Source organism: Daktulosphaira vitifoliae, unplaced genomic scaffold (genome assembly GCF_025091365.1).
Source record: "Daktulosphaira vitifoliae isolate Bord-2020 unplaced genomic scaffold, ASM2509136v1 Scaffold_3, whole genome shotgun sequence".
NCBI lineage: Eukaryota > Metazoa > Arthropoda > Insecta > Hemiptera > Phylloxeridae > Daktulosphaira > Daktulosphaira vitifoliae.
The window spans coordinates 19,236,891-19,263,021 of record NW_026099574.1 but is presented as its reverse complement, the minus strand read 5'-3'; the positions used below and the strand labels follow the sequence as shown (position 1 = coordinate 19,263,021).

The window sequence follows — 26,131 nt, the reverse complement described above, 5'->3', positions numbered from 1 at the left end:
GCATAACCTACTTTTTTCAACGATGTGTCAAATGATTACAATAGATGATACAATTGAAATATTCAGAACTATTTTCCTTGTAGTTATATCCTATAAATATAAAATTTACATGAATCTATTTTACATTAAATATAAATTTATACTTATTTTACTTTTTCAAATTAATGAAAAGCTTTTTTGAATTTTTGAAAATTTGTATAAAAAGTAAAACATTTTCAACTTATATTTTGAAAATGTTCTGGGAATACTGTGTCTTTTAAATATATGTTAATATGAAGGTTATTTTATGTACTAGAAGTTCAAAAAAAAAGTTTGTACCTACGACCTATTTCTGCTGCCACTTCTGCACACAAATTAAACTTTTTCAACTTAATATTTGAAAATTTTCCAGAAATATTGATACATTTATTTTATCTTAAATTAATATTTATGTTATATGCGTTACTATGAATAAAACAATTTCGCTATATAGTGAAAATAGTTATTATATTTAAAAATATGCTATTTCTGTGTTAAGATTCTTGGTATTATATTTTAATTTGTTATATACTGGGGGTCTATTTTTGAATTTTATATTGGTGTACTAATCTGTTTAGTATACTAAAACATGACGTTTTAGTGCAACTATTAGTGTGAAACTAAAAAACCGTATTTTTGAATGTTGGTATGCTAAACATTTTTTATTAGTGTACTAAAGTTTTAGATGATCTTTTTAGAGTGGTATCTACCACACTAATTATGATTTTAGTATACTAATGTTACTGTTATCATTCATCTTTATGTGAAAACTTATATATTTATAACGTTTTCAAATTTATTTAATATTAAATATTAAAATGGAACACCTTCTTAATATAAATTATGTGCAAGTTATTAATAATTTAGAAATAGTTGAAGATAATGGGCAATTAACAATGAAATTTCGTTTAGCGGAGGATCCGTTCATTGGTATGTTACAAAACAAATTACAATATGTAAAATTATCTATTTACATTATTAAATGTTATTTTCTGTAGTTTTGTCCGAAAGGGCTTTTATACAAAAATTTAGACTGACAAAAGTTCTTGCATTAAATTTAATTAATGAGCTACGCCCATATTTAGAACCCCCATCGAGGAAGTCTGCTCTAAGTATAGAGCGCAAAGTATGCAAAATATTGTACAATATTGACTAAACAATAAGTAAAATTTAATAAAATTTTTGTCACGATAGGTACTAACAGCTTTACGATTTTTCGCTAGTGTCTTCTTTGGGCCAACAGTTTCATTTAAAATCTTGGTAATATTTTGCCATAATAATTGGGCATCTTTCATGGTAAAAGATGGTCCAAATTTTTTAGAATTTAATTTTAGATGCTTATAAACAAATTCAATTAATAATTGTTTTTGTTCATAAGTCACACTTATTGACTTTGTTTCCCCTCCATTGTAAAACATTACACAAATTGAAATAAAATATACTGACAAAAAACTCGTGACAAATTTCTTATGGGTAAATTTTGTAGTTATCATAAATATTATTAATGTACAGCCAATATAATTTAACATGTCGCACTAATAATTATTGGTTTGAAATGACATTAGATTAGACGATGTACGATTAGTGCAAGATTTTTAGACTGATAAAAAATAAAATTCAAAAATACGAATTTCCATTAGTGCACTAAAATTATAATCTAATGTTTTAGTGTACTAAAACATTCGCCAATGATTAGTCCAAGCTCAAAAATAGACCCCCTGATTTTAATGAATATTATATAAATCTAATTGACATTGAATATAAAGTTAAGCTTATTTCAATGATTTTATTTTCTTTTAAGTCGAAAAAAGAAATTTATCATTTAAATCAGCTTAAATTATCAATTTTATCAAACGATGAATGCTTGCCAATTCAGTAAAAATCATTGCCTGTGACAATGATTTTATTGCAATGTTTGTTTAATTATTTTTGAGTTAAAGTTTTGATTATGAATAATTCACCAATTTCTTAAAATTAAACACTATTTTCAGATTTTGCATCGACTTGACTCAATTATGCCATGTCTACACTGTGTTACTGTTTTTGTTAAACCTATTCTGATGTAATATTTTTCCTGCATAACACTTTCTACTTATATATTTAAATCAAATGAGTTGAAAATTTATTCTAACTTATAACGAATTAAAAAAAAAATGCAAAAAATTAATCACTACATAGGGTGAAACCCTGTACTTGTAAGATACGAGTGTTATCAACTCGCAATAGTACGTTACTTCCGTCAAATGAGAAAAATGACAATTTAAGCTAGTTAATTTTAGCAATTTCAAAGTTATTTTTCTCAACTTAAAAAAAGCAAAAAAATTTAATAAAATACAAAACCCAGAATTTTAACACAAAAATAGCATAATTTTGAATAAGGTTTTCAACACGAAGACAAGTCCATATTACATAAGCTTTAATTTAAGAGATATATAAATATGTCAGTATTTCCGGAACACTTTCAAAAGTTAAGTTGAAAAAGTTGCCATTTTGAAACCCTTTTTTTGGCTTGGTAAATGATCAAATGTTCACAAAAATAAATCAAATGATAGGTAAATACCAAAGGTATCTATAAAAAAAAATGATATTCATTCAGTCAATTTTAAAAAAGTTATGGCAGTTTTAAGTAAAAAAAATTGAAAAAATGTCGAAAATTAGTGATTTTTAAATTTGTAATTTTTGGGGGAATTTCCCCCGTTTATGGGTAACAATGGAATTTTTAAAATTTTTGAAGGTAATGTCTTCGACTAGATACGATTTGTGATCTTTTGACGTATTGTTCATCAATATCGGTCCAGCAAGAGATGGGATTGAGCGTTCACAGACACAAAAAAAAAAATACATCATATTAAAATTAATACCTTCTCAGCTTCGCATCAAAGCTAAACTCTGATGATTTAATTAGAAAGTATTAAAAAGATGTTTTAAATGCTTTATTAAAAATGTCAAATTATATAGATTTTTATTAGAATAATATAATTGTAGAACTATTATATTAATTGAGCTTAGTGATACATTTTTGAGAAAGGTAATGCCAAAATACAGGTTTTGATAATAAATGATTTATAATGAAATTCAAATAAATTATTTTGTATTAATTAAATAAAAGCCATGAGCATTTTCTTATGGTAAAATTATCAAGAATTAACTAGTTTATGAATTAGATTTAAAAATATATTTTGTTATCAAATTTTTTTTTAATTGATTACATTTTTACAAATTTTTGTAATGTAAATTTTCAACATTTCAACTTTTGAAAAAAATTCTACCAATCAAGATATAAAATGTATAATTTATATTTAATTATGGATAAAAAAAATATATTTTTATAGTTTAACTTATTTGAAAATTTATGATAGCTAATTTGTTAACTCAGAAAATTATCACCAGTGAACTTGATAATTTTAAACACTTCTTCTTCTACTAAAATGCTATACTTGTAGATCTTTTAATTTAATATAATTACTTAAATGTCTTCAAATTATAAAAATAGTAAAATATATGTTGCCATGCGTTAGTTAGTATTAATAAACAAGATGTTTATTGACAAATATAAATCAGTTTGTTGTTAAATTTTAATGAAAATAAATTATTTTTTCGCACTTGTTTACAATTATTGTCACATACTATCATACGATCACATATTACTTGAAAATTTTTTTCAATACTTCGATTTTGTTGTTTACAATATCAAAAAAGATGAAGATAAAGCGCTTTTTTCGGCGGTTGACAAGACTTTTGACATGTTGCGTTTCCAATAAAAATAATCCTAATAAAAGTGGTATAGTATTTTAGCTTAAGACGATTAACAACAATAATTCTCTCGATATCCAGAATTTCAAAGAGTACACAGAAACAATTAACTCATTTATATTAACATATTGTTGTCTATTATTTAAGTAAGACAAAAAATATGTTGGAGTACTCCCCTTATCTTATTTTTTTTATTTATGTAATCAAATATTGTGATCAACAGTGTCAAATGCTTTAGCTAGGTTTAAATAGACAGCTGCGCTTTTTTTAAATTTCATCTAAAGAACTAATTGTGTCTCTCTTACAATGTTTGATCTACGGCATTTTGGACACCATATTAAGATTGTATAAACAAGATTTGGTGTTCATATATTTCGGATAAATATAAGATTTTAGTACCAGGAGCTCATGAGATGACTAACTAGTTACATCATAATTGGGTCTGTCATTGAATTATCTTGATGGCCACTTTAAAATTCGTCGGCAAGAGACTGGACACCATTTCGAAACGCCTAAACGTTTAAAGGCATACATTACTCTTATGAATCCCTGGTACTGAATTTTGATATTTGTTAGATCGATTCGATCTAACATATAATATAATATTAAAACTATTTGGGCGGTATCTCATGAGATCCTGATACAAAATTATTTTCTTGAAAACGTTTAAAAAGTGCCAACATGTATTGTTTAAGCCGTGGTAATAGTACCATGGTGTATATGCCCTTATAAGCAAATGTCACTTAAGAATAGAATGCGAACGCTGACTCCGCTAACTCGGTGTTTATTTATCAGCGTTGGTTGAAATTGGCCGTGCTCAACTTTTGGTAACAGAGACAGTAGTGATTCATTTTTTGTAAGTATGATCGGCTGACAACAGCCGATAATCTAGTAAACCTGATAACTGAAAGCGAATAGCAGATGAAAATATTACCATGAAGCTAGCCGCTGATTTTAAGTATTATACCCGAATTCTGATCAGTGGCAGTTAGTATCAACCTAAAGTGACCTTGTAAAACGACACATTGCTGCAACTACTACTTTGAAATTATATCTATTTAACAAAAAAATTTATTCGGAACATAAATTATTACATATTTTTAAGCATTTTGAAGAGGCAATAATTTTATATTTTATATCCTATACCTCAATGCAAAAAACTCCTCTAAGTACACTACTTTGTTAGTTTGCCGAGAGTAATGCTTATGTTATTTGGTGATCCGATCCTGATTATAATACGATAATTCAAAGTAATCACATCCCTATTTTCAAAGAAATTAATCCCATTAATTTTCTAAGAACAACAATCCTCTAAAATATACTTTAGTAGAAATTTCATATTTTTCAATATTGTGTATATTTAGGGTTTTAAAATTGCTTGAGATTTAATTTTTTTTGTTACAACTTATTTCATCAGTAAAAATTTGAAAAATCTGTGTGTTAAATTATTTAATATGTTATAAGCTAAAACTCATTCTAAAGCTGATAATTTACTCATAAATGTTTCACATGTTGTAAGTTATACGAGATTTAGCGATTCCAATATTCATGAAACTATCATATTTAAATTTTAAAATGACTATTTATAAATTAATAAAATTTTATACAAATAATTTATATAAATAATCAAAATATTATATTTGAAGGTTATGAATCTGTACTAGTGAATGTAATCAACAAAAATAATGGTTAAAGTGTTAAATTATATTAATATATATTAATAAAGGTAGATGTAGTAGAGTTTATACATAACTCTGACAATAAGAAAAACTTTAAATTGATAGCAGTGTTATTAATAATTAACATAATTTTTCATCATCTGCATTAAGTTTTAAGTATATTCATTTTCATATTTAATGAATTGGAAAATTTGTTATTGTTATAAATTGAAATAATTGAATAAATTAACATACAGTATTCTTAAATTTTTATCTATAAAGTATTAAATTAGAAATTATACTTTATCTGTATATTATACAGATAAAGTATTAAATTAGAAATTATACTTTATCTGTATATTATACAGATAATATTTCAACTTTAATATAATACATTTTATTATAATAAATGAGTGAATAACAATCATTTTTAAATTAAGTGTACTGTAAAAGAGAGTCAAACAAATGTCATATTGAACTTAATGTTTAAACAATATTAATAATAAAATTTAAAATATTATTAATTAGAAGTTATTGATGAAAGAAGCGAGTTCCACGTGACACCTGATGAGTTGCAAGAAAATGTGCATAATTTATGCATTCCTGAAATTGCACCAGAAGAAAATTGGATTATTGAACGTTCGACAGAGTTCAGAGTAACATCTGTAGTAAATGTGTTGGAAAATAAACAAAAGAGTTATGAAGGTAGTGTACTCAGTGTAATTCCTGAGGAGTGTGAGGAGTTGCAAGAAGACGTGCTAAGTATTTGCACTTCTGAAATTGCACCCGAGGAAAATTGGATTATCGAACGTTCGACAGAGTTCAGAGTAACATCTGTAGTAAATGTGTTGGAAAATAAACAAAAGAGTTATGAAGGTAGTGTACTTAGTGTAATTCCTGAGGAGTGTGAGGAGTTGCAAGATGACTTGCTTAGTAATTGCACTCCTGACATTATACCCGATCAAAATTGCACTAGCGAACGTTCGACAGAGTTCGGAGTAGCATCTATAGAAAGTGTGTTGGAAAATAAAGAAGAGAGACATGAAATCAGCGAACACAGTGTAATTACTGAGGATTGTGAGGAGTTACATGAAGACGTGCGAAGTATTTGCACTCCTGACATTAGACCAGAGGAAATTTACACAAATGATCGCACGGAAACGGGTGAAGAATCGGCTGTTGAAGGAACTTTCATTGAAACGCGTACGGTTAAAGAAGGTGTTGTACGATATTTTGGAAACAAGGAAAACTTTGGCAGGATAATTTCATATGATGGAAAATGCTATACGTTCAAAAGAGTAAGCACATTATAATATGACTATCTTCATAGTAAAATCACGTAATCGACATTTTGAAATTTTTTTTTTCAAAAAATATATACTTGGAATATAAACGTATTTTATGTATTTTTAGAATAAAAAGTAGGGTATTTCGCTACTTTTAGAATAATTAAAAAAAAACAACATACGTGGTTTTGGTATGAAATCGATTAGTTCAAATAATTATAAAAAAAACGCTAAAATTAAAAATTTCTAAGTTTAAAAATACTTTATTTTAGGTAGATATAATTGGTTTCAATCGATATTATAAAACTCCTCAAAATGTGAAATTTGTCGTTTATGATTCATACCCAAATTGGGCGCATGAAATAGAGATAATGGGAAATCCTTATGTACAACTGTAATAATAAAATGGTATAACAGTAAAAATAATCAAATTAATATTGCATTTTTTTAATCCACAGATGCTATTATTGTTTAAAGAATAAACATTTAAAAAGGAAGTGTATGCAATTAGAGATTGACTCTTATAACTTTTACTATCCCTTTATACAAATCTAACTTCATAAAAATTGATAATGTTACTGTACTATAATTTACATTATATATATTTCATTTGTTCCTATTTACAAAATATGTATCATAATATTTTGGCGATAGTTTTTGTAATAATATAAAAAAATAACTTTAACAAAAAATTATTATATAAATTGATCTCTTTGGAAGATATTTTTGTTAACATTTTATTCAGAACTTGCTAATAAAAATAATTACTTGAATTTTCATTATTATTATTGTTAATAGTGTTTAATATTATTTATTAAGTTTAAACGTATGGTAAGAATTTTAGTACAATTTCTTTTTTAAATGCTTAATAAAACAAAACACTAACTTTGAAAATAAATATAAAATAGTTTAATAATAACATCCAAATGTATTGTACATGAACAATCATATAAAACAACCAAATCTTAACCAGTATGAAATCGGCAATTTTACAATTTTCTTGGACTTTGCGATTGCGTTGACCTAACAGATAATAGTCAATGGCTAAAAAAGGTAATTTTTAGTTATAATATAACTTTTATAAATCTTTAAGATTGCAACTTTCTAGGTTATTTTTACTATTCTTTTACGTAATGCATCATTATAGCAAACAGCTTGTATTATTTAAGTTAATATGTAAATTTAATATTGTGGCAATTTATACTAAAAAAGTTATATTAAATTTATACACATTGTAGGATATTTAAGTACTTAAAATAATTGATAAAAGTGAAGTATTATAAATTTAAATTATATGAATTAAATGTATCAAAGAGAACATCTCAAGTAATTGTATATTAGTAATCATTTAAAATTTATACTTTTAAAAAATTAAAAAACTGGATATTATTTAGACTGTCAATATATAACTATATCTTTCAATTCATTTCGAAAATATTTAATGAATTGCTTTATATAAACATGTTTCTTAATATTTTAGTGGTAGTTTTTTCAATTATAGTAAAAGAAACTGAATTACTATTATATGATTTTTAATGCGATTATTGTACTTAAAAAGATCTAATGAACAAAGCACTATTTTTAAATTAACGATAAAATGGTACGATGATAGTTTATAGACAATTTCATTTCACACAAATAATTATATAGGAAAACCCAACCATAACCAGTATGAATCACACAACTTGTTATTTTTTTTAATGTTTTTAATAATTAATAAATAAAAATATTATAACTCATGTATATTACATAGACAGATTATGTTTTTTGATTTTTGCAAGAATTGAAAATAATAAAATAATTTTTTGTAAGATTTATAACGTCTATAAAATAACGAAAACAAGAGCGTATTATGAAAAACAATCTAATAGAAAAACAAAGAGCCCAACATTTGATCAATATTCAAATGGAAAATTTAATAACTATTTTAATTTGTTACTATTGTTTCAAAATTTTCAACTGTATATATACATAATAATTACTGATATATAATTTTCAGTTATTTAATTTCCTTCATCTTTTTGTAAATTCAAATAATTTTGATTAAATAATTTTAGATTAGTCAAAATTACAAACGGTTCCTTTGTTCAAATGAAATGCATGTATATATGGAAAATCATCAAAATTGAAATTAAATATTAATTTAATAACAATAGTTTTAACTGTCATTCAAATTTAGTTTTCTATTATACAGGGTGGCCCACCNTATTGAGAAAAGGACAGAAGAAAACGCTATCTTTTCAATATACTTTTGAATGAGAGTAATAAGTAATAATTGCCTTATCTAATTTCTTATCATGGTATTAATGCCAAGTTTGTAATGTATACACATTATCGTCATATGTATACACAGTAATCATGAAAAGATAGCGTTTTCTACTGTCCTTTTCTCAATACATATTTCAATGTTTAATACTGTAAAATAATACATGAAAATTCAAATTTTCACAAACTTCAAAACGCTACAGAATATTCAAAATATTTTTTCACCTATAAATGAATTTAAATGATTACTACGTTTATTATTTTTATGTTTACCATTTTATTGATCATTGTTATACTACATATTTTTTTTGTTCTCTTATTGTATAGACATTATTGCTTAAATAATTTAAATTTTTCTATGCTTATTTTTTTTAATATTAGCGTATTGATTTGCATATTTTCTTATGCGTTTGTTTAAAATACAACAAATAGTCAAAAACTTCCGTAAAACAAAACTATAATTAAAAATTCATAACTAGGTCAGTTCTGTTTATACAGATTTGTTTAGAATTTTCATTTTTATTGATTAATTATTTTTCATAAATTAAAAATGATTTTAATAAAAAAATAGTTAAACTTTAAACTAATTTTATAAATGTTAAGAGTTGTAAAAAATTAAATGAAAATATAATTCTATATACATTATCACTAACTGTTATTTATTTTAGGAACGCCACGTGACGGTAATTTCTAGCCTGGTGGTAAAGAATAATACTTATTTACATATTTACTTGTATTTTGTACTTTGTACTTTGTAGGCTTTATAAAAGAACAAGCACGTAATGGTTTAACCCTTTTCTTCTTAAATTTGTTATTATTCATTCTATCAATGGGTTGTTGGTTAATAAATACACTCACGACGAAAAAGTAAGTGTTATTTATAGCTAATTTTGTTAAGTTTGTCATAGTATGAAAAACATTTAGGTAAATAATCCGAGTATTCAATAATTAACATTTTATACAATTTTTAATATTATTATAATTTTAATTGTAGCGTTAATTTTGGTACTTTTACTCTTAAGTATTATAGTATTGCAAAAGTTTTATGTATAGTTAAAACTACTATAAATTAATGATATTAGACTGTAATGAATACAAATAACGCGTTAGAAAATGTTAATAATTTAACTGAGAAGTACTATAATTTTGTACAGTATTTTTTTCATTTATATTGTAAGTAGTGTGTTTATTAAAATAATTCGGTTTACTTAAAAACAATCTATTATATTTTCTCATTTCATTTATTTAATATATAGGTAATATTACGCAGAATTATTATTAATTAATTAAACAATGAATATACGTGGAGTTGCATCAACTGGAAATCAACCGAATAGAAGTACTTCATACTCACTGGGCCAGTTAGATATAAATCAGACGCTGTCTATATTATATGGACATCGTTCAATAAGAACAGGACCTTCCCCAGTTGCTAACAATGGAAAATATTGGACACCAAACAAACGCCGGGAAAATGCGGAAACAGTGAAATATATTAAACAGGTTGTTCAGGCCTGTAAAATAGCAAAGCCTTGGACAGATGAACGAGCTTCGCAAACAATATCTTATACACATGAAAGCAAAATTAAACTGGATCAACTACCTCAAGTAATGCAAAAAGTATGAAGCTTTCAGTATTTATTTTACTTTCATTAAAAAAAAGGTAGTGTAAATCAAATACAAATAGCGAAGTGTTAGTAACTAAAAATCGTTATTATAAGTAACGTTAAAACTCAAAGAAAATTTTACGCAAATTTATTACATTGATATTATAGTATTTCGAATGAATGAATGATTATAATACGTTCATAAAATAAAAAGTATGTAAAGTAATTGGTTAAACATTAATTTGTTCAAATCGATATCCCCATGTAAAAACATGTTGTGTTAGTAACTTTTTCATCTTGAAAATTGACAGTATAATTAATCTTAAAAAAAATGTTTGTGACGTAATATTGTGATGATAACTAAACACAATTTTTGGAAATATACATAAGTTATATGAACAATTAAGTTTAAAAAGGTTACATCTTTGTGATTGCTTACACTCCGATTTCTTGTCTAAAATATTGATTATTTTTACTTTCGCTGCTCGTGAATAAATCATATATGTAGAAATATATGTTTAAAGCAGACAAAATTTTATTTTTACTTTAAAAAAAAAAATTCTTCTTATACAAAATACATAATTATATTATGAATTAATTTATAAAATTATATTTTAAGTATTTAAGAGAAAATAAATAAATGAAAAAAAAAAAACTTTCAATGCATTTAGTTACACGAGAGTATCCATTATTTTAAACTCAATTTACAGTTAAACATACATTTAGACCGAAATAAAGTGTATATATTCTAAAAATGGTTTTTAGAAAACCGTTATAACGACTTTAAGATTCATATCACCAAAGGAGTTGTTAGATCAAAATTAAGGGATACAAATTATCATAAATTTACTTTTTGATAGGTACTTAGCTTAGTAAATTGTGTTATGTGGCGTGCAAATAAGTGAAGTAAGACTATTATATGCAAATAAGTTAGGGTTTTTAAGTGTTTTGGTCTTAAAATAGTCACACGTGTTGTATATTTTACATTTCGCGTGATGGTCCGTCATAAATAATAACATAGAAGAGTCGTCCTTTAATAAGTAATCTTTATCTTATCTATTTCTGTGATACCTTTAATAAATCATAACGCCTGTAATTTGGGAAGAACTCTACATTAATTACAGTAGTTTTGTTATTATTTAATGCAGCTATAATTTTTAAGTAAACATTATCTTTAAAACAATAAATATAGAATTTAAAGCAGAGCTGGAAAATGTTTTGAAAAAATGCATTTAAAATATAAAACATATTCAATAATCTAAATTAATAAGTAAAACATAATATTAGAATTAAACACATTTAATTAATGTTATTTTTGTTAACGATAATTAGAAAATTTTATCATAGTATAACAGCTTTTTCTAAATGTTTACAGTAATACATTTTTTGTTTGCATAGAATTAATTAAAGTATCCCAATTCATTATATCTATATGAGTTAGGTATAAAAACATGTGTTGTTGCCCTTATGTACCAATGACGTTACAATAAATTAACGATGATACTTGTCATATAATAATTATTAAATTTTAGTAACATACGGACGTTATTATTTATAATTGTTTTTATTATATTTTTTTAGCTTATTCATTATATTATTATATTTTATATTAATATAATTCATGAGCTTTAAAGAAATAAATGAGATAAAATAATCATAATTATGATTGTTAATATACAACTTTTATTTTAGATACTACGAAATAGAATAAAAGATAAAAATTACCAAGATATTATAAATCAGTGGGATTCAAGTGAATTTGTTAATGATTGTCTTTTTTGGCACAATTTCTATAGACGTTTTCATGGATCACCCAATTTAATTTTAAGCTCAAATGTAAGCGTCAAATATATAATTAATCTGAATTGACTAATATATTACATTGATCATTGTGAAAGTTCTTAAATTATTACTTATAACATAACAATTGATGAATTTATTTGTAAACTTTCCAATCTATATAGTAAATTGAATACATTGTATCAACAAAGTTAATACTTAATTTTCAAAGTTTTGAATTCAAATTGTTTCATAAGAAAATTAACTGGTTATTAATGAAATTCAGAAAAAATTACTACTATTTTGTGTTACAACTTTTAAACAGGAACTGTATCTAATTTATATAATAAAAATGAACATGTAAAGTTTTAAACATAAAAAATATAAATACATATACATATACATTTATAACCCATATCAAATATTTTGGAAAACAATTTGGTAAATAATGTGGTAAAAAAATCAAAAATATTAAAATACATATTATCAAAAAATTTAATCAAATAAATAATTCAGTTTTATATTTAACAGTAAATCATACTTAAAGCAAAATAAATTTTGTTGTTATGAATAATATATTTTTATACTACCAAATTATTATTTTTAGTTATGTCAACATGCACAAGACTTGGCTAATTATTTAGCCCATACGGACACATTTGCGTATCAAAATCAATCTAAGTATGGGCAAAGTTTGTTTTGTAGAAAGTTATTAGATTTCACCATTGAGACAAATGGTAACATACATTAATAAATTTTTAATTATTAAATATTTTTTATAAAGTAATTTAGACGTAAATTGTTAATCATAGAACTTTTAGGCGATTTTTAAATAAGAATCTATTTAGTTTTTATTATTTAAATAATAAATAATTATAATAAATATATTTATCCTCAATAATTCACTGTATTTTGACTTTTGTTATGATAATTATTCACTAATTTTAGGTAAAGAAGTAGTACGACATTGGTATTCCTCATCTAAAGTTTTTAAGCCTAGAAAAAATTCTAGTATGTTTTCGGCTAATATAAATTCAGGTATTTCAGAGGTTTTTCTTTTTATTACATTTTTATTTATTATCCACGTGAGTTTATTAACTTGAAATTATTATAGGTCCATTTACTCAACTTGTTTGGCGTGATACAAAATATTTGGGTGTTGGAAGAGCATGTAATAAACTTGGTAAGGAGTTTATTGTAGCAAATTATTTACCAAAAGGAAATATAAACGGACAATATTTAAAAAACGTACATATCAATAAACTTTTCACAGTTATAAATCAAAATGATCAATAGTTATTGTTTCAACAACCAAAAAAATAACAATTTGTTTGTACTTTATTGTAATATGTGATTACTTAAAGTATTTCTGTGACAATTTTTTAAAAGGTGATCAAGTCATAAAAATTGGGTTTTAAAATTATTAATGATAATGTCATCAATAATTCCGTCTTTATACACAATGTATAAAAAGAAGGCTGTCATCGATCAGCTACCAATAATTAGATTTCTATTTTATAATTTATTCTTGTTAATTAAAGATAGTTGTTTTCAATAAGATTTNCTATTTTATAGTTTATTCTTGTTAATTAAAGATAGTTGTCTTCAATAAGATTCAATAAAGTTTAAAAATTATCCGCTTGTTTTTGATAAAAATGACGTATTAGCTTTTAAAAATAATTATTAATTTATAATTGTATTAAAGATATAAATCGTAAAACAACTAATGACTTGTGCGCCACAGTTATTAAATAAAAAAAGAAATCATATTACAGTGAAAAGTTAACTAAAACAATATGAAATATTTATGTTGTTATTTATAAATTTAACTAACTGTTATAGTTTATTTTTACATCTTCCGAAATTGATTTATTTTATTTTTCCAATAAACTATATATTATTGTTTTGCTTAAATATTTTCCTTAACATTCTTACCTTCAATTTTAAAATTTATTTAGGAACTTGAATATGATAATACGAGGGAAAATGAGTGGTTGTGGGTTGGGTTGAGTTTTCAAATATTTTCACATTCAAATGTTTACGCCTTCTTATAATTTGAATTACTATGTTGTCATGCATAATGTATTATCTAACCTAAGTGCCTGCCTAGCATATTCGTTTACGGGATGACATGGACTAACTAATTATATTTATTTAAAATAAAAATAATTGACAGGGTTAAACCGAATTCCATATTTTCTTATTAAATACCAAATTAAGTGCATTTAAGAAAATTTACTTTATAAAAGTGTTGTAGGTATATAAATAGATTTTTAATGTAGAATAAAATTTTTAGTAACAAACGTTTGTTGTGAAGTTTATAACAAATAAGAAACATGATCAACAATTGAAACATAAAATATTAAATTATAATAACGTATTTCGTAAAAGATAAAACTAAACTTTAAAATAAGTTTCAAAAAATTATATTATAAAGTTCAAGCATATTAAATTAATAATGTAGCGTAGCATCAACAAATATATGTTATTTGAATGTCTTATATGATAAGCGTCCTTTTGTTATTCACAATTAACTTTTGATTGCATGTTTCAAAATACTTACTTGTTCAATATTTTAAATCAAAGCCAAAGACAAGATACTCGCTCCTCTATAACTATTTGAAATTTTGATGTCGACAGAAAACAATTTTTCGGTGAAGTATTGAGCATAGCTAAGTACATTTCCGATTTGATATCCAAATTAAAGAGTTTCTTTGAAATTGCAAAACATGTGTTTTATATAACGTTCTATTAATGCTGATTTTCTGTTAACTCTTCTATTATACGCTTATTTAATTAGTACGTTACACAGTCAGCTGTAACTTATTAATTTTTTGGAAGTGAATTTATAAGACCTTTTGTTACTAGTGTTCAACACATAGCTTAACTTAACTTGTTCTTCTATAATGTTTCCCCGGTATGGAAAATTATTCATAACATTTTAAGACTCTCTAAAAGTTTGGTTATTAATCTTGATGCTTGAACAGTTTTTTCTTTTTTTTATAAAGTCAATTTCCTCTTTTATCCTTTCCTAAATAAATCGATTTCCTATTTTAAATCTAAGAAAAAAAGACTGATTACTGCAAATATTTTGAACGTCAAATGTACTATTTGGAAATTCGTCAACGTTTATATTTTTAGTATCTACTTGAATATTTATTCACTAAACATATTGAAATTTTTTCAAAAAATAAGCGTTTTTATAAAGTTTAAGCTATACATTTTACAAAAATAATTGTGTAAGCTATTTAACTTTTTTTTATACTTATGAAATGTATCAAAATTATGCATTAAATAAGACAAAATTTACTATTATAATGCATTTACCAACGATTAGATAAACATTCTCTCAGATAATGAGTAATATTCTAAAAAAATTTAAATCCGATGAATTTTAATTTAAGGAATTTTAACATGGCAAAATAGAATCAATTTGTTTAACTTTATTACATATTTTTTTTTATATTTAGCTGTTAACTAAGTCTTTAAAAATAGTTGAGTACAGTCGGGATTCAACGTAGTTACACGAGTATAGATTATACTATTATTAAATGAATTGTTGAAAATAGGAGAAGACAGTATTGGTTAATACAAATAAATATTACAGAAAGTGTATTAGGAAAGAATTATAAAATTATGTTTTTTCTCTTTTCCGCCAATTTCTTATTGCATATTATTAATTGGGTGGTTTTTTTTTAATAATATAGTACTTTTAAAACTTTAATTTTAGTATAAGTTAAAAGTTGTCAAATGTTTTAGAATATTTTGAAAAGTTGAAAGAAAAGAAATTTTTGAATATATATGGACTCATCCATATTAGGATTGTTCTAAGATTTATAATTGTCTTTTAAGAACATAAACTAGAGTAATTTATTTAAAAAATATTTCTATAAAAAAAAAAAAGATAAAAATTTTGTCCATGATACTTTACAGTTCGACACAAAACTTTAAAATTATAAGTCAAGAGCGATAAATAAAAGTGCTCGTATCATGTTTTTCATTGTTCAAAAATTATTATCCTATTCAAAAAACATGTTTAAAATTGTACAATTCTTATTTACAAAGCTCAAGTATTTTAAATACATGAAATATTGATTGGTCTTGAATCTATTAAAGGCAAGGTAAATAAATATAAATATTGGATTTTCTTTATAATTTTACTTAATACGTTCTTCCGAATTTATTTTACAATTTTTAAAAAGCATATAGTTTTTATTACATATAATTAATTCCAACGTACATTTATAATTATGTTTGATGCAATATATTTTATTAATAATATTAAAATCATGATAGTTTACTTTATACAAAATTGAATGTCAAAAAAATAAATCAATAAAATTATAAGTACAAATTTATTTTTGTAATCTGGTAAAATGCACTACATATAGCTTAATTTAATTAAAACTAATAACCCTTTGAAATTTCCTTGTATTTTTATAAGGTTTGATTTCTGATGTTAATGATTTTAAAATTATGTAAATATAGACTTCACGTTTTAAAAATTATAAAAAAATTATAATTTACATATAGTATTCTATAGTATTCTTTATTTAAATTTTAATAAATAAATAAATAGCTATAGTATCAAATAAAGTTGAAATATAATTTTTATAAATATAAATTATTTTTTATAGGATTTTTAATATTAATGAACAATATAAAATAAATATAAAATATTTTTTCTGGTAATTATTTTAAATTATCTTGATATAATTTGTTAGCTTAATTATATTATGAAAATAGCTGTACATAAGGTTGATTATCATCGTCGTCGCTCTATCGGTATATAAATTGGTGTTTTATCTGATGTGTGAATGCGATACACAATGTGGTCAGCTTCTTCGGAAGTTGTTGGCTGTTGAGCATTATTTATGGACCTTCGGTAAGTGGGATTATTTTGAGAGGCGGCTGCATGTATATCGTGATCGTTTGTGTGCGAGTGGCTGTACACCGGTTTTGTGACGATTTCGTAAGTTGTGCTTTTTGGTTCTGAATGACCACCTTTGAAAGAAGATAGACCAGATAGAAGTAATGATAATAAAGCGGTCATCAAGGCTTTTCCAGCTAAAACGGCGATGGCTTTCATACCAATGACTAACAAAGTGGCACCAGTTACCCATCCGGCCAAAAGGATCGATTGTGCGTACTTTTGTTTTTTACCTCTTCCTAAAAAAATAAATAAATAATAATTATTAAAAATTATTGATTTTAATGATAAAAATATAAAATAAAATAAAACGTATGCGGGGATTAGTGCGAAAATCATGCAAGTTTATTTTTAGACAAACATTTACTATGAAGTTAAATTATTGGATTAAAAAAAAATATATTTTATCAATTCTTTATGAAATTAAATTATTTTAGATGACATTTATAAAAAGTTTATGAAAATTGACCTACATCACTTTTGTTTTAAGCTCCACTTATATAGATAAAAATGCTATTACTTTATGCAATATTCTCTTTATTATGAACACTGTTCATTGAACAGTATATTTTATAATTTACAATTATTCTTAACATTTCACACTTAATTTAAAAAAAAAACACACACTTTTATAATAATAATGCATTTAATTACAACATAACCATCCGTTTAATCCGTAAAAAACTGTTCGTTGAAAATTTTAATTATAATAAACCATTTAAAAATAAATATATTAAAATAAATTACTAATTTGTTTAAAATTATTTTACAATACTTTAATATTTTTTATTACTTAAATATTTTGTATAAAATTTGGTTTGTCTTAATTAATACAAATTAATTATATTACATAAAGAACAATTAAATTTAATTTAAATATTTTTAATCATGAAAACCTACCAGATTGTACGGAAACATCTGTTGCAACATCACTAAATTTTTGTAAATTTCGTGCTGTTTCATCGTCTAAAAGTTTAATGTTTAGCATGAGACTGTTAAAATAATTGTTTATTTTGTTAGCTAAATATCCATCTAAATTATCAGATAGTTCACGTCCTGTAGTTAAATATGGAGCTGTTGAGTCTTTGATTTCAGAAAGATTAGAGTTAGTTACTGTAATTCCAGGCATTAACGAATAAGTTCCATTTGTATTTTCTAAACGATCTACTAAGTGTACCAAAGCCAACTTGACACACGTCACGTAATTTTTTGATATGCATCGTTTCCACATTATCTAAAAAATATAACAAAAATAATTTTCTTCGTTAAATTAATAATTGCCACTTTAAAAACCATGATCAAATAATATTTGTAGTATAAATATAAGATGCAATGGAGAAAAGCAATTTTTTTATTAAACTTGTATTAAGTAATTGATTTTTTTTTTGAACGGAGATTTAAATAATTCTATGGCTAGCTAAGGATCATTAAATTTATTGTTGGATAATCAAAAACCTGTCAACATTAATTAAAAATGGTTTTAAATTTTTGAAGACTTCAAGAAAACATTTTATTTTTTAGCGAACATCATTTTTTTTTTTTTTATTAATTGTTGTTTATTTTTTTCAATTTGAAATATTATAAATAATGAAAAAATTTAATGTAACATAACCTTTATCCATAATCTCTCTAAACAAAGAAATACAGCAATATTATTAACTTTTTATTGCTACAAAAATAATATTCTTTTTTTTTTTAAGTTTAACTTGCTCAATATTTAACATAATTATGGGAAAACGGTAAACTGTTGTAGGTATTGATGACATTATTTACCTATATTTAATAATACATAAGCATTCTTTCAGATAAATTCTTCAAAAATTTGATTATTAAAAGAGTATAGGTATAATATATTCCTATGAACACATTTCGTAGTGCTTTCCACCAATTGTCCTAAGTATTGGAAAATATCGAACAACCTTTATGACATGCATTGTTAGCTACGTGACGAGTAAACGAGCACGATCCTACTTTTAATAATAACAACAATACATTCATACAACATTAATTCATTTTTATTTTTTATTTTTAAACGACAGTTGGTCATACTTTGTTGCTCCAAATCACAATATTTTCTTAACTTTCCCAATAAAAAATATTATCATCTTAAATACATTCACTAAATATTTTTTGGAACAACGCAATATAATTGTAATATTTATATTTATTTAAAAATGTGTGACTGATAAGATAGCCAAGGAAGTTTATCCAATAGAAATTCGGTTTATCGTATCAGTAGATCAAACGAACCATGAACGAGAAATAGATTTAAACACAATAAAAAACATTATTCTATTTAATGGACATTTTTATTATATTTATTAAAATTTCAAAACAAATTTCAAGTATCAAAAACTATACCCTATGAAAATGTATACAAAGAATTTTAATACTTTATTAATTTTATTATTAATCAATAACTAGTTTGGAGAAATAAAATAACATCATAATCATAGAAAATTTGAAATGGCAACTAAAATTTTGTTATAACTTAAAATGTTTTATTATATATAAAGTACATTGTAGATTGTATTAATAAATTATTGTTAGCATTTTCTTAAATAATAAAATTAATACATTTCCATTTGTTACATTAGGGTTGTTCGGTGGTAAATAATTAAATTAGATTTTGATGTGTTGTTAAACACATTAGATGTATAAGAATAATAGATTTTTCAGCAAAAAAAAAAAAAATCAAGTTATTTTTGATGTTTCGAGTTTTTTTCTTACTGAATAAAGAAAAAGTGCGCATAGGTAAAATCCTCAAAAATCTAAGAGACATGTTCACATGTATAATTGAATAACGGATGACAGTTGGAGTGGTGCGTGTAATTGTATAATGGTCACGTAGGTATCTTAAATTATATTTCTGACTTTCCAACCCAGTTTTTTAGTGACTATTATAAAAAATCTATAATTTTACATTTAATATAGCGTTCAAATAGTTATCAGTAACGAAAATAGTTGTTATTATACATAATCTAAACCGTAGATCCTCTGTAGTTAATAATGTTATTATATCAGAGATTTATTTAGATTATTTTCATTATAATTATCATGAATAAACATTTAAATTTATTTAAAAAAAATATAAACGTTTATGATGTTTCTTTTTTCAATACAATTGTAAGTAGTTATAATTATTATTGAACGTATCAATTGTTTTAATATAATGTAACAAGCTCTTATTTTATTTCGTCAAATCTTATCTTAAAAAAAAACCAAAATAAGATCAATGTATCTGAACACTATCTAATTTTTATTTAAACTGGCGATATACAGAGTATTTTTATTAATATCAGGCACTTAATTTTTCTAAAAATAATAATTATATTAAGGAAATTCTTTTTGTTATTTTTTAGTTTTGTAACTTCTTGATTTATCAATTATTAAGTATTTTTTTAACTTATCTCTTATATCTTAAAATGGTATACATTTAATTTTTTCAAATGGAAACATACATAATTAATTAGCTCGTTTATTAGATAATGATCTAACTAAGAAAATAACTTATCCAAAACTATAAAATAGTAGTAATTAATACCATTTAAAAATATAGGCCAAAGGTAGATATAATTATTATTTTAAGAGAAATTAAGTAGCTAATGTTAAAAAAATCACTCTGTATGACTATGTCGGTAATTTATCAGTTTGATATTGAATACTTATTAATAGGTGCAAGTAGTGGAGTAGCATTTTGTTTCATTGAGATATTCTTGTTTTACTACATTTTTACTTTAATTAAAGTTAAATTTTTTTTTCAGATAAATATTAATTAGGAATAAGACAATATTTAAATTTAATTATATATGTACTTTTTAAACGCCCTATTCTATTTCGTCTTACAAATTTTTATATGAAATCGATTAATTGAATCACAAATTTTAAAAAGAGCTTATCTTGGAAAATTGAAATAACTTAAAATTCTGTTTTCTACGAAATTTTATTTAAAGAAACCATTAAAGATGTAACATAACATTTAAGAGTTACTGAACAAATTTAGTACTGAATTGCAATGGAATAATAATTTTTCAATTTTTAGTGTTTCTTAAAAATGTTTCAAAATCCGAAAGGAGCACTTTTCAAAATTCATGATTAAATTACTTCGAATAGAAAATCACCAGCTATTTAGATATAACGGTTATATCTTGTCAACTTTTAAGATTTATATTTAAATTTTGTTTAAGTTATTCTTTATAAAATTTAATATATTATTCAATTTTTAAGTTACAATCTCAACAAATATAGGAGTTTCCTTTTTTTTTTGATTAGTGAGAACATAATTTGTTACCGTGAATCAGAAAAATAACGCGTTAAACGGGTATCATTTGACTTGTTATGATTTTTTTTTTTTTTTTTTTGAACATTTTGAATGTGATCATTATATTATTTACTCAGTAGGAAAGTAAAGTATAAGTTGAGTCAACGATAATGATCCTGTACCATATTTTCACTTATAAAAGAAGCCTAGGTAACTATATTCGAGTAAAAGATGTTTGATAAATATCATAAGATGAACAATACAGTAAATATACGATATCAATCAAACATGACCTTATTGTAGTAAATCTTAGTTTCATACGTGATAAAAACACACGTAGCAGATAATTATTTTGTAAGTTATAATAATATTATTTTCATTATAAAATGACGAAGCACAGCATTAACCCGTTTTCTTCTGTAAGATTAGAAACCACAATATCATATTGTATCACTGAAGATTTTCGGCAATACTCTTGAACTATTAGCACTACAATATACTAAGTAATGCATGTAATAAATTATTCTCACAGATGGAGTTCAAACAGCAAATAGCTTCACATAAAACAAAGTGAATCCCATCAAAGTTATAAGTTAAATTATAGAATTATTTTTTATAAAAAAAATTAAGAATTAAATGTTTTGCTTACAAATCTAGGTCTTTTATGAGATAGAAAACAGTGTCAAATTTCCTTTAACAAAAGATATGTGGTTCTGTCGCTAAGTAATTCTAATTTTATATGATATACAAGCTGATAATTGTTTATTTTAAAGTGATTACTTTATGACACAAAAATATGTATAACTATTTTTATTAAATAATATAAAAGCCTTTTTTCTTATATTACTTAAACCACACACAAAAAAAAATAATAATAATAATACTTGAATTGTCTATTTAGACACTTACTCAATTTATCTTTAAGCTATCAACAAAACTAATGTAAAAGCATTAACTTATCTCAATATTAATTAAATTTTACTAACTATTATTGTTTTCATTGTTATTAGAGCTTCTGTAGCTCTAGCCATTAGCTTCAATTATTATTATTACTTTTATATTTACCCTTATATATATATATATATTCTTACCATTAAGTTAATATTTACTATGGTTCATAAAAATAAATCAAATTTAAATCTGTACACTTATTAAAATGTGGTATTTAATTCATAATAAATTACACTGTATTTATATTATTTATATTAGGACATATAAAACTCTTTTAGTATTTCTATACGTTTCTATACTCAACTAAATATTTATTTCATACATAAAAGCCATTATACATAATTATAATTATATACATAATATTTTGTATTAGATGATTTAAATAATTAAATATTTTTTCAAAGTTACAAATACTTTAATAACATTTTAAAAAGAAGTACCAAAATCAATATCTGTAACCGAAACGCCTTTTAACATTATTTTGTAATTATTTTTTAATTAAACTAGTATTTATATAAATATTTTAAATTTATTAAAAATTTAAGAGGCTTAGAATTCACTGAACGTTTTTCGTAAGATAACAAACGTTGATCATTGATTGATATTTTGAATGACCTTTTGTTAAAAATATAATAAAAAATACTATTATTCTTTGAATAAAAGACTGTTTATTTCTTTTTTATTTATCCAATTATGACGATAGAATTGTCGAAATTGTATCCAATAGATTAGTATGATCCATTAAAATACTTGATGTGCCAGTTCTATATTATAATCTATTGTTACTCAAAATATTGAACTATTTTACAGTCAAATAAATAAGGATACATTATTCTAGAGATTTCAAACATTAATTATCTATTAGAGAAGACCCAGGACCCGGTGGATCGATGCAGTTGCCAAGGATTTAAAAGCCAAAGACCAGAATTTGAAATATGAGTCGATTTATAATAGAAAGAAATGGGAAGACCTGCTGAAGGCAGCAATGGACCTTAATGGACCGGTAAGCTAAGAGGAAAAAAAAGAAAAATAATTTATTATAACTGAAATGTGAACCTATAAATCAAAATTTTTAGAAAACATATGATTAAACCAGTGGAAAAAACAAGATACCAAGCTCAATAAAATAAAAAATATAATTACTAAATGGAAAAACATAGAATTCTCGAGAAAAGACAACACGATAATACAGAGACTGAGAATAGGACATACGAAACTAACTCATTGCCATCTAATGGAAAAGAAAGATCCTCTTATATCCGAAACGCGTGGAGTAAAAACCACAGTGAAACATATATTGATGGAATGCCAAAGACACACAGAAGTATACAAGAAAAATTGTCCATCCATCAAAGTACGACATTAGGGACAGACCCAATAGAAAATAGAAAAATAATAGATTTCTAAGAATAACTCAACTGTATGAACAATTTTAATTGTAACTAATGGTCATTCCAGACAAAGTTGTACTTTATAATAAAAAAATCAAAGTTTAGGATTTCTCTATTTGTCTATAATATAAAAAATTTTAAGTAGAAATAATATTTTACTGTCAATATTAGAAGAAAATTTTCTACATAAAAATGATGTTTTTCAATGGTCGAGTTTCAAAATTAATTGCATATTTCTAAGTAAGTGAGAAAAGCAAAGCCATTATTATATAACATTAAATACCCATAAAGTAAGGAGTCTATGTAGATACAAAAAACTATTAAAGTAATCGATTTTGCAATTGAGCATTTAAAAATTTTTTATGACATTACTTTGATATATCCCATTAATTTTACAAATAATTGAAATATAAAACAAATACATGCACAATAATGTCATTATTCAATTGTTTTGTTTTTGTATTATATATATATATATATTATACAAAAACGTTTTATAAGTTTAATTATCAAAGGGGAAAATAATTTTTTTTTAAATATTTTTCGTAGTTCTTTAAAATGCATTTGAAATCAATTGTATTAAACTACGGTAACGCGAGAGTAATGCAAAATATTTTAGTAACACTTTTTTTTAATTAAAACAAAAGTTTTTATTTTGAATTTAATGAAAATTTTATCTTTTAATTATATTATAATATGTGTTTTTTAGATTACACAAAGTAACTTATGTATTATTTTATTTATAAAATGTTTTAAAGTTCATATTTAATTATCTCCAATTTTTTACAATTGCTCTACTAATTTAGATAAATGTTAATAAGTTGTTATAGTGTTTAAATTATACAATTAATTTTTTTGAGCTGTTTAATGTATAAATAGTATTTTGTTTCATTTTTAAGTTTATTTAGCTTATATTTTATAATAACAAACTAAATTTTATAAAACTGACTCCAAAGGTTCATCTATAAAATTTATTTTTTATTTTTAAATGGATTCTTGATAGATTTACAGAGACAAAATAATAATCATAAATATGCATTTTGACCACTACTAATGCCTCCAAATACATATATACAATTACTCCAGCATGATAGTTATCAGGAGTAATTGTAAAGGGAATAAAAATTTTATTAAAATAGAATTTATGTAATACATATCATCAAATAATGTTTTTACATCACTAATATTATAGAAAAAATAATTTCATAGAACCATTTTGAAAGAATTAAAATGTAAACCATCCAATCAACAAAAACTGTGAAACAATTTTTTTTAATAAATAATTTTTTATTTCAAAATACTTTAATAATAAATGCAAAGTTTTTTAAACCAATTTTGTGAATGAAAATGAGTTAATTTATACGATATTATAAAAATCAAATCATAATTGTTGATTTGGATAAACTTGTTTGCAATCGACCTATTTCACCTTACAGTAATTATAATTACTGTATTTTTAAAATTTTAATGAACATATCTACTCAAAGAAAATCTTATGTTTAAAGGTTCTAAATATTAATAATATTTCGGAACCTTTAGTATTAAAATGGGAATGAATAATTAGTATTATAATATATACAACACTAGAATACGTAGTCTAAGCATTATTTAATTGACTGAGAAAATTCTTGCAATTATTATAATTACCTCTGAAAGAGTAAATAGTACAATTGATAAAAGATTTGTTAACATACTTTTTTCATGTTATATTTAGACTCATTATTGCTGTTTAAGGCATCAGCTAAATTTTGTTCTGGACTAATTGAACCATTAGAATCTTGAGCCTGTTGTTGTGCTATAGCTAAATGAAGACAGAATGCAATACAACACGCAAAACCAGCCAGATACTTCATACTGGACGGATGCATAATTAAGCAGTTAACTTAAGAGTGATTATAGAGATTAGGGTTGTCGAACAGAGGACGAAGACGTTTATCGCGAGACCCGCGGCGAGCACCGTATGAGAAGTGTCAGGATAATGTGTGATCAGTTATAGGACCGCGAGACTTCTGCCGATTTGGGTCGCCACCCCCCCGGCGACGATTCCGGCCACTATTACTCTTGTTATGCCCACATGCGTACTACGGTAGGGAAAATATAATAACAATATCATTATTATTATTATTGTTATTGCGCGAATTACAATGTACAGTCACCATCCACAGTGGAGTCATCGTCCGAGACTACCAATTGCCCATTAACGAGCCTAAAATACAATGTATTTGGTAGGCA

General features: G+C 24.0%; 3 protein-coding genes across 6 annotated transcripts; 2 read left to right on the top strand and 1 right to left on the bottom strand.

The window, feature by feature from the left end:
* Window positions 1-914: 914 nt before the first annotated feature.
* On the top strand, window positions 915-7,290 carry LOC126902075 (uncharacterized). Its single transcript, XM_050679096.1, has 5 exons — window positions 915-948; window positions 1,017-1,130; window positions 5,958-6,727; window positions 6,988-7,109; window positions 7,174-7,290. Exons 1-5 carry the CDS (start codon window positions 915-917, stop codon window positions 7,268-7,270), a joined length of 1,137 nt encoding a protein of 378 aa, XP_050535053.1. The 3' UTR covers window positions 7,271-7,290.
* Window positions 7,291-7,462: 172 nt separating this feature from the next.
* LOC126901433 (uncharacterized) lies at window positions 7,463-13,927 on the top strand. Of its 4 annotated transcripts, XM_050677868.1 has the most exons (9): window positions 7,463-7,546; window positions 7,624-7,768; window positions 9,649-9,663; window positions 9,739-9,847; window positions 10,237-10,600; window positions 12,280-12,423; window positions 12,974-13,103; window positions 13,315-13,404; window positions 13,481-13,927. In XM_050677868.1, the coding sequence occupies exons 5-9, from the start codon at window positions 10,274-10,276 to the stop codon at window positions 13,660-13,662; spliced, it is 873 nt and encodes a 290-aa protein (XP_050533825.1). In that variant the 5' UTR covers window positions 7,463-7,546; window positions 7,624-7,768; window positions 9,649-9,663; window positions 9,739-9,847; window positions 10,237-10,273; the 3' UTR covers window positions 13,663-13,927. The 4 variants fall into 4 exon arrangements, with proteins under 4 accessions (XP_050533825.1, XP_050533826.1, XP_050533827.1 ...); XM_050677869.1 differs by lacking the exons at window positions 9,649-9,663; window positions 9,739-9,847; XM_050677870.1 differs by lacking the exon at window positions 12,280-12,423 and having other exon boundaries at window positions 9,649-9,847.
* Window positions 13,928-16,858: 2,931 nt separating this feature from the next.
* On the bottom strand, window positions 16,859-25,908 carry LOC126901432 (uncharacterized). The gene is made up of 3 exons (XM_050677866.1): window positions 25,594-25,908; window positions 18,197-18,530; window positions 16,859-17,535 (listed from the first exon to the last, which is right to left on the bottom strand). The coding sequence occupies exons 1-3, from the start codon at window positions 25,765-25,767 to the stop codon at window positions 17,132-17,134; spliced, it is 912 nt and encodes a 303-aa protein (XP_050533823.1). The 5' UTR covers window positions 25,768-25,908; the 3' UTR covers window positions 16,859-17,131.
* Window positions 25,909-26,131: the final 223 nt, after the last annotated feature.

Coding starts and splice junctions, on each gene's coding strand:
- LOC126901433 (XM_050677869.1), top strand. CDS start 10,274: ATGAATATACGTGGAGTTGCATCAACTGGAAATCAACCGAATAGAAGT. Junction 13,104..13,314: donor TTTCACCATTGAGACAAATG/GTAACATACATT, acceptor CACTAATTTTAG/GTAAAGAAGTAGTACGACAT. Junction 13,405..13,480: donor TTCGGCTAATATAAATTCAG/GTATTTCAGAGG, acceptor AAATTATTATAG/GTCCATTTACTCAACTTGTT.
- LOC126901432 (XM_050677866.1), bottom strand. CDS start 25,767: ATGCATCCGTCCAGTATGAAGTATCTGGCTGGTTTTGCGTGTTGTATT. Junction 18,531..25,593: donor CTAAATATAACATGAAAAAA/GTATGTTAACAA, acceptor TATATTTTTTAG/ATAATGTGGAAACGATGCAT. Junction 17,536..18,196: donor AGATGTTTCCGTACAATCTG/GTAGGTTTTCAT, acceptor TTATTTTTTTAG/GAAGAGGTAAAAAACAAAAG.
- LOC126902075 (XM_050679096.1), top strand. CDS start 915: ATGAAATTTCGTTTAGCGGAGGATCCGTTCATTG. Junction 6,728..6,987: donor AATGCTATACGTTCAAAAGA/GTAAGCACATTA, acceptor ACTTTATTTTAG/GTAGATATAATTGGTTTCAA. Junction 7,110..7,173: donor GGAAATCCTTATGTACAACT/GTAATAATAAAA, acceptor TTTAATCCACAG/ATGCTATTATTGTTTAAAGA.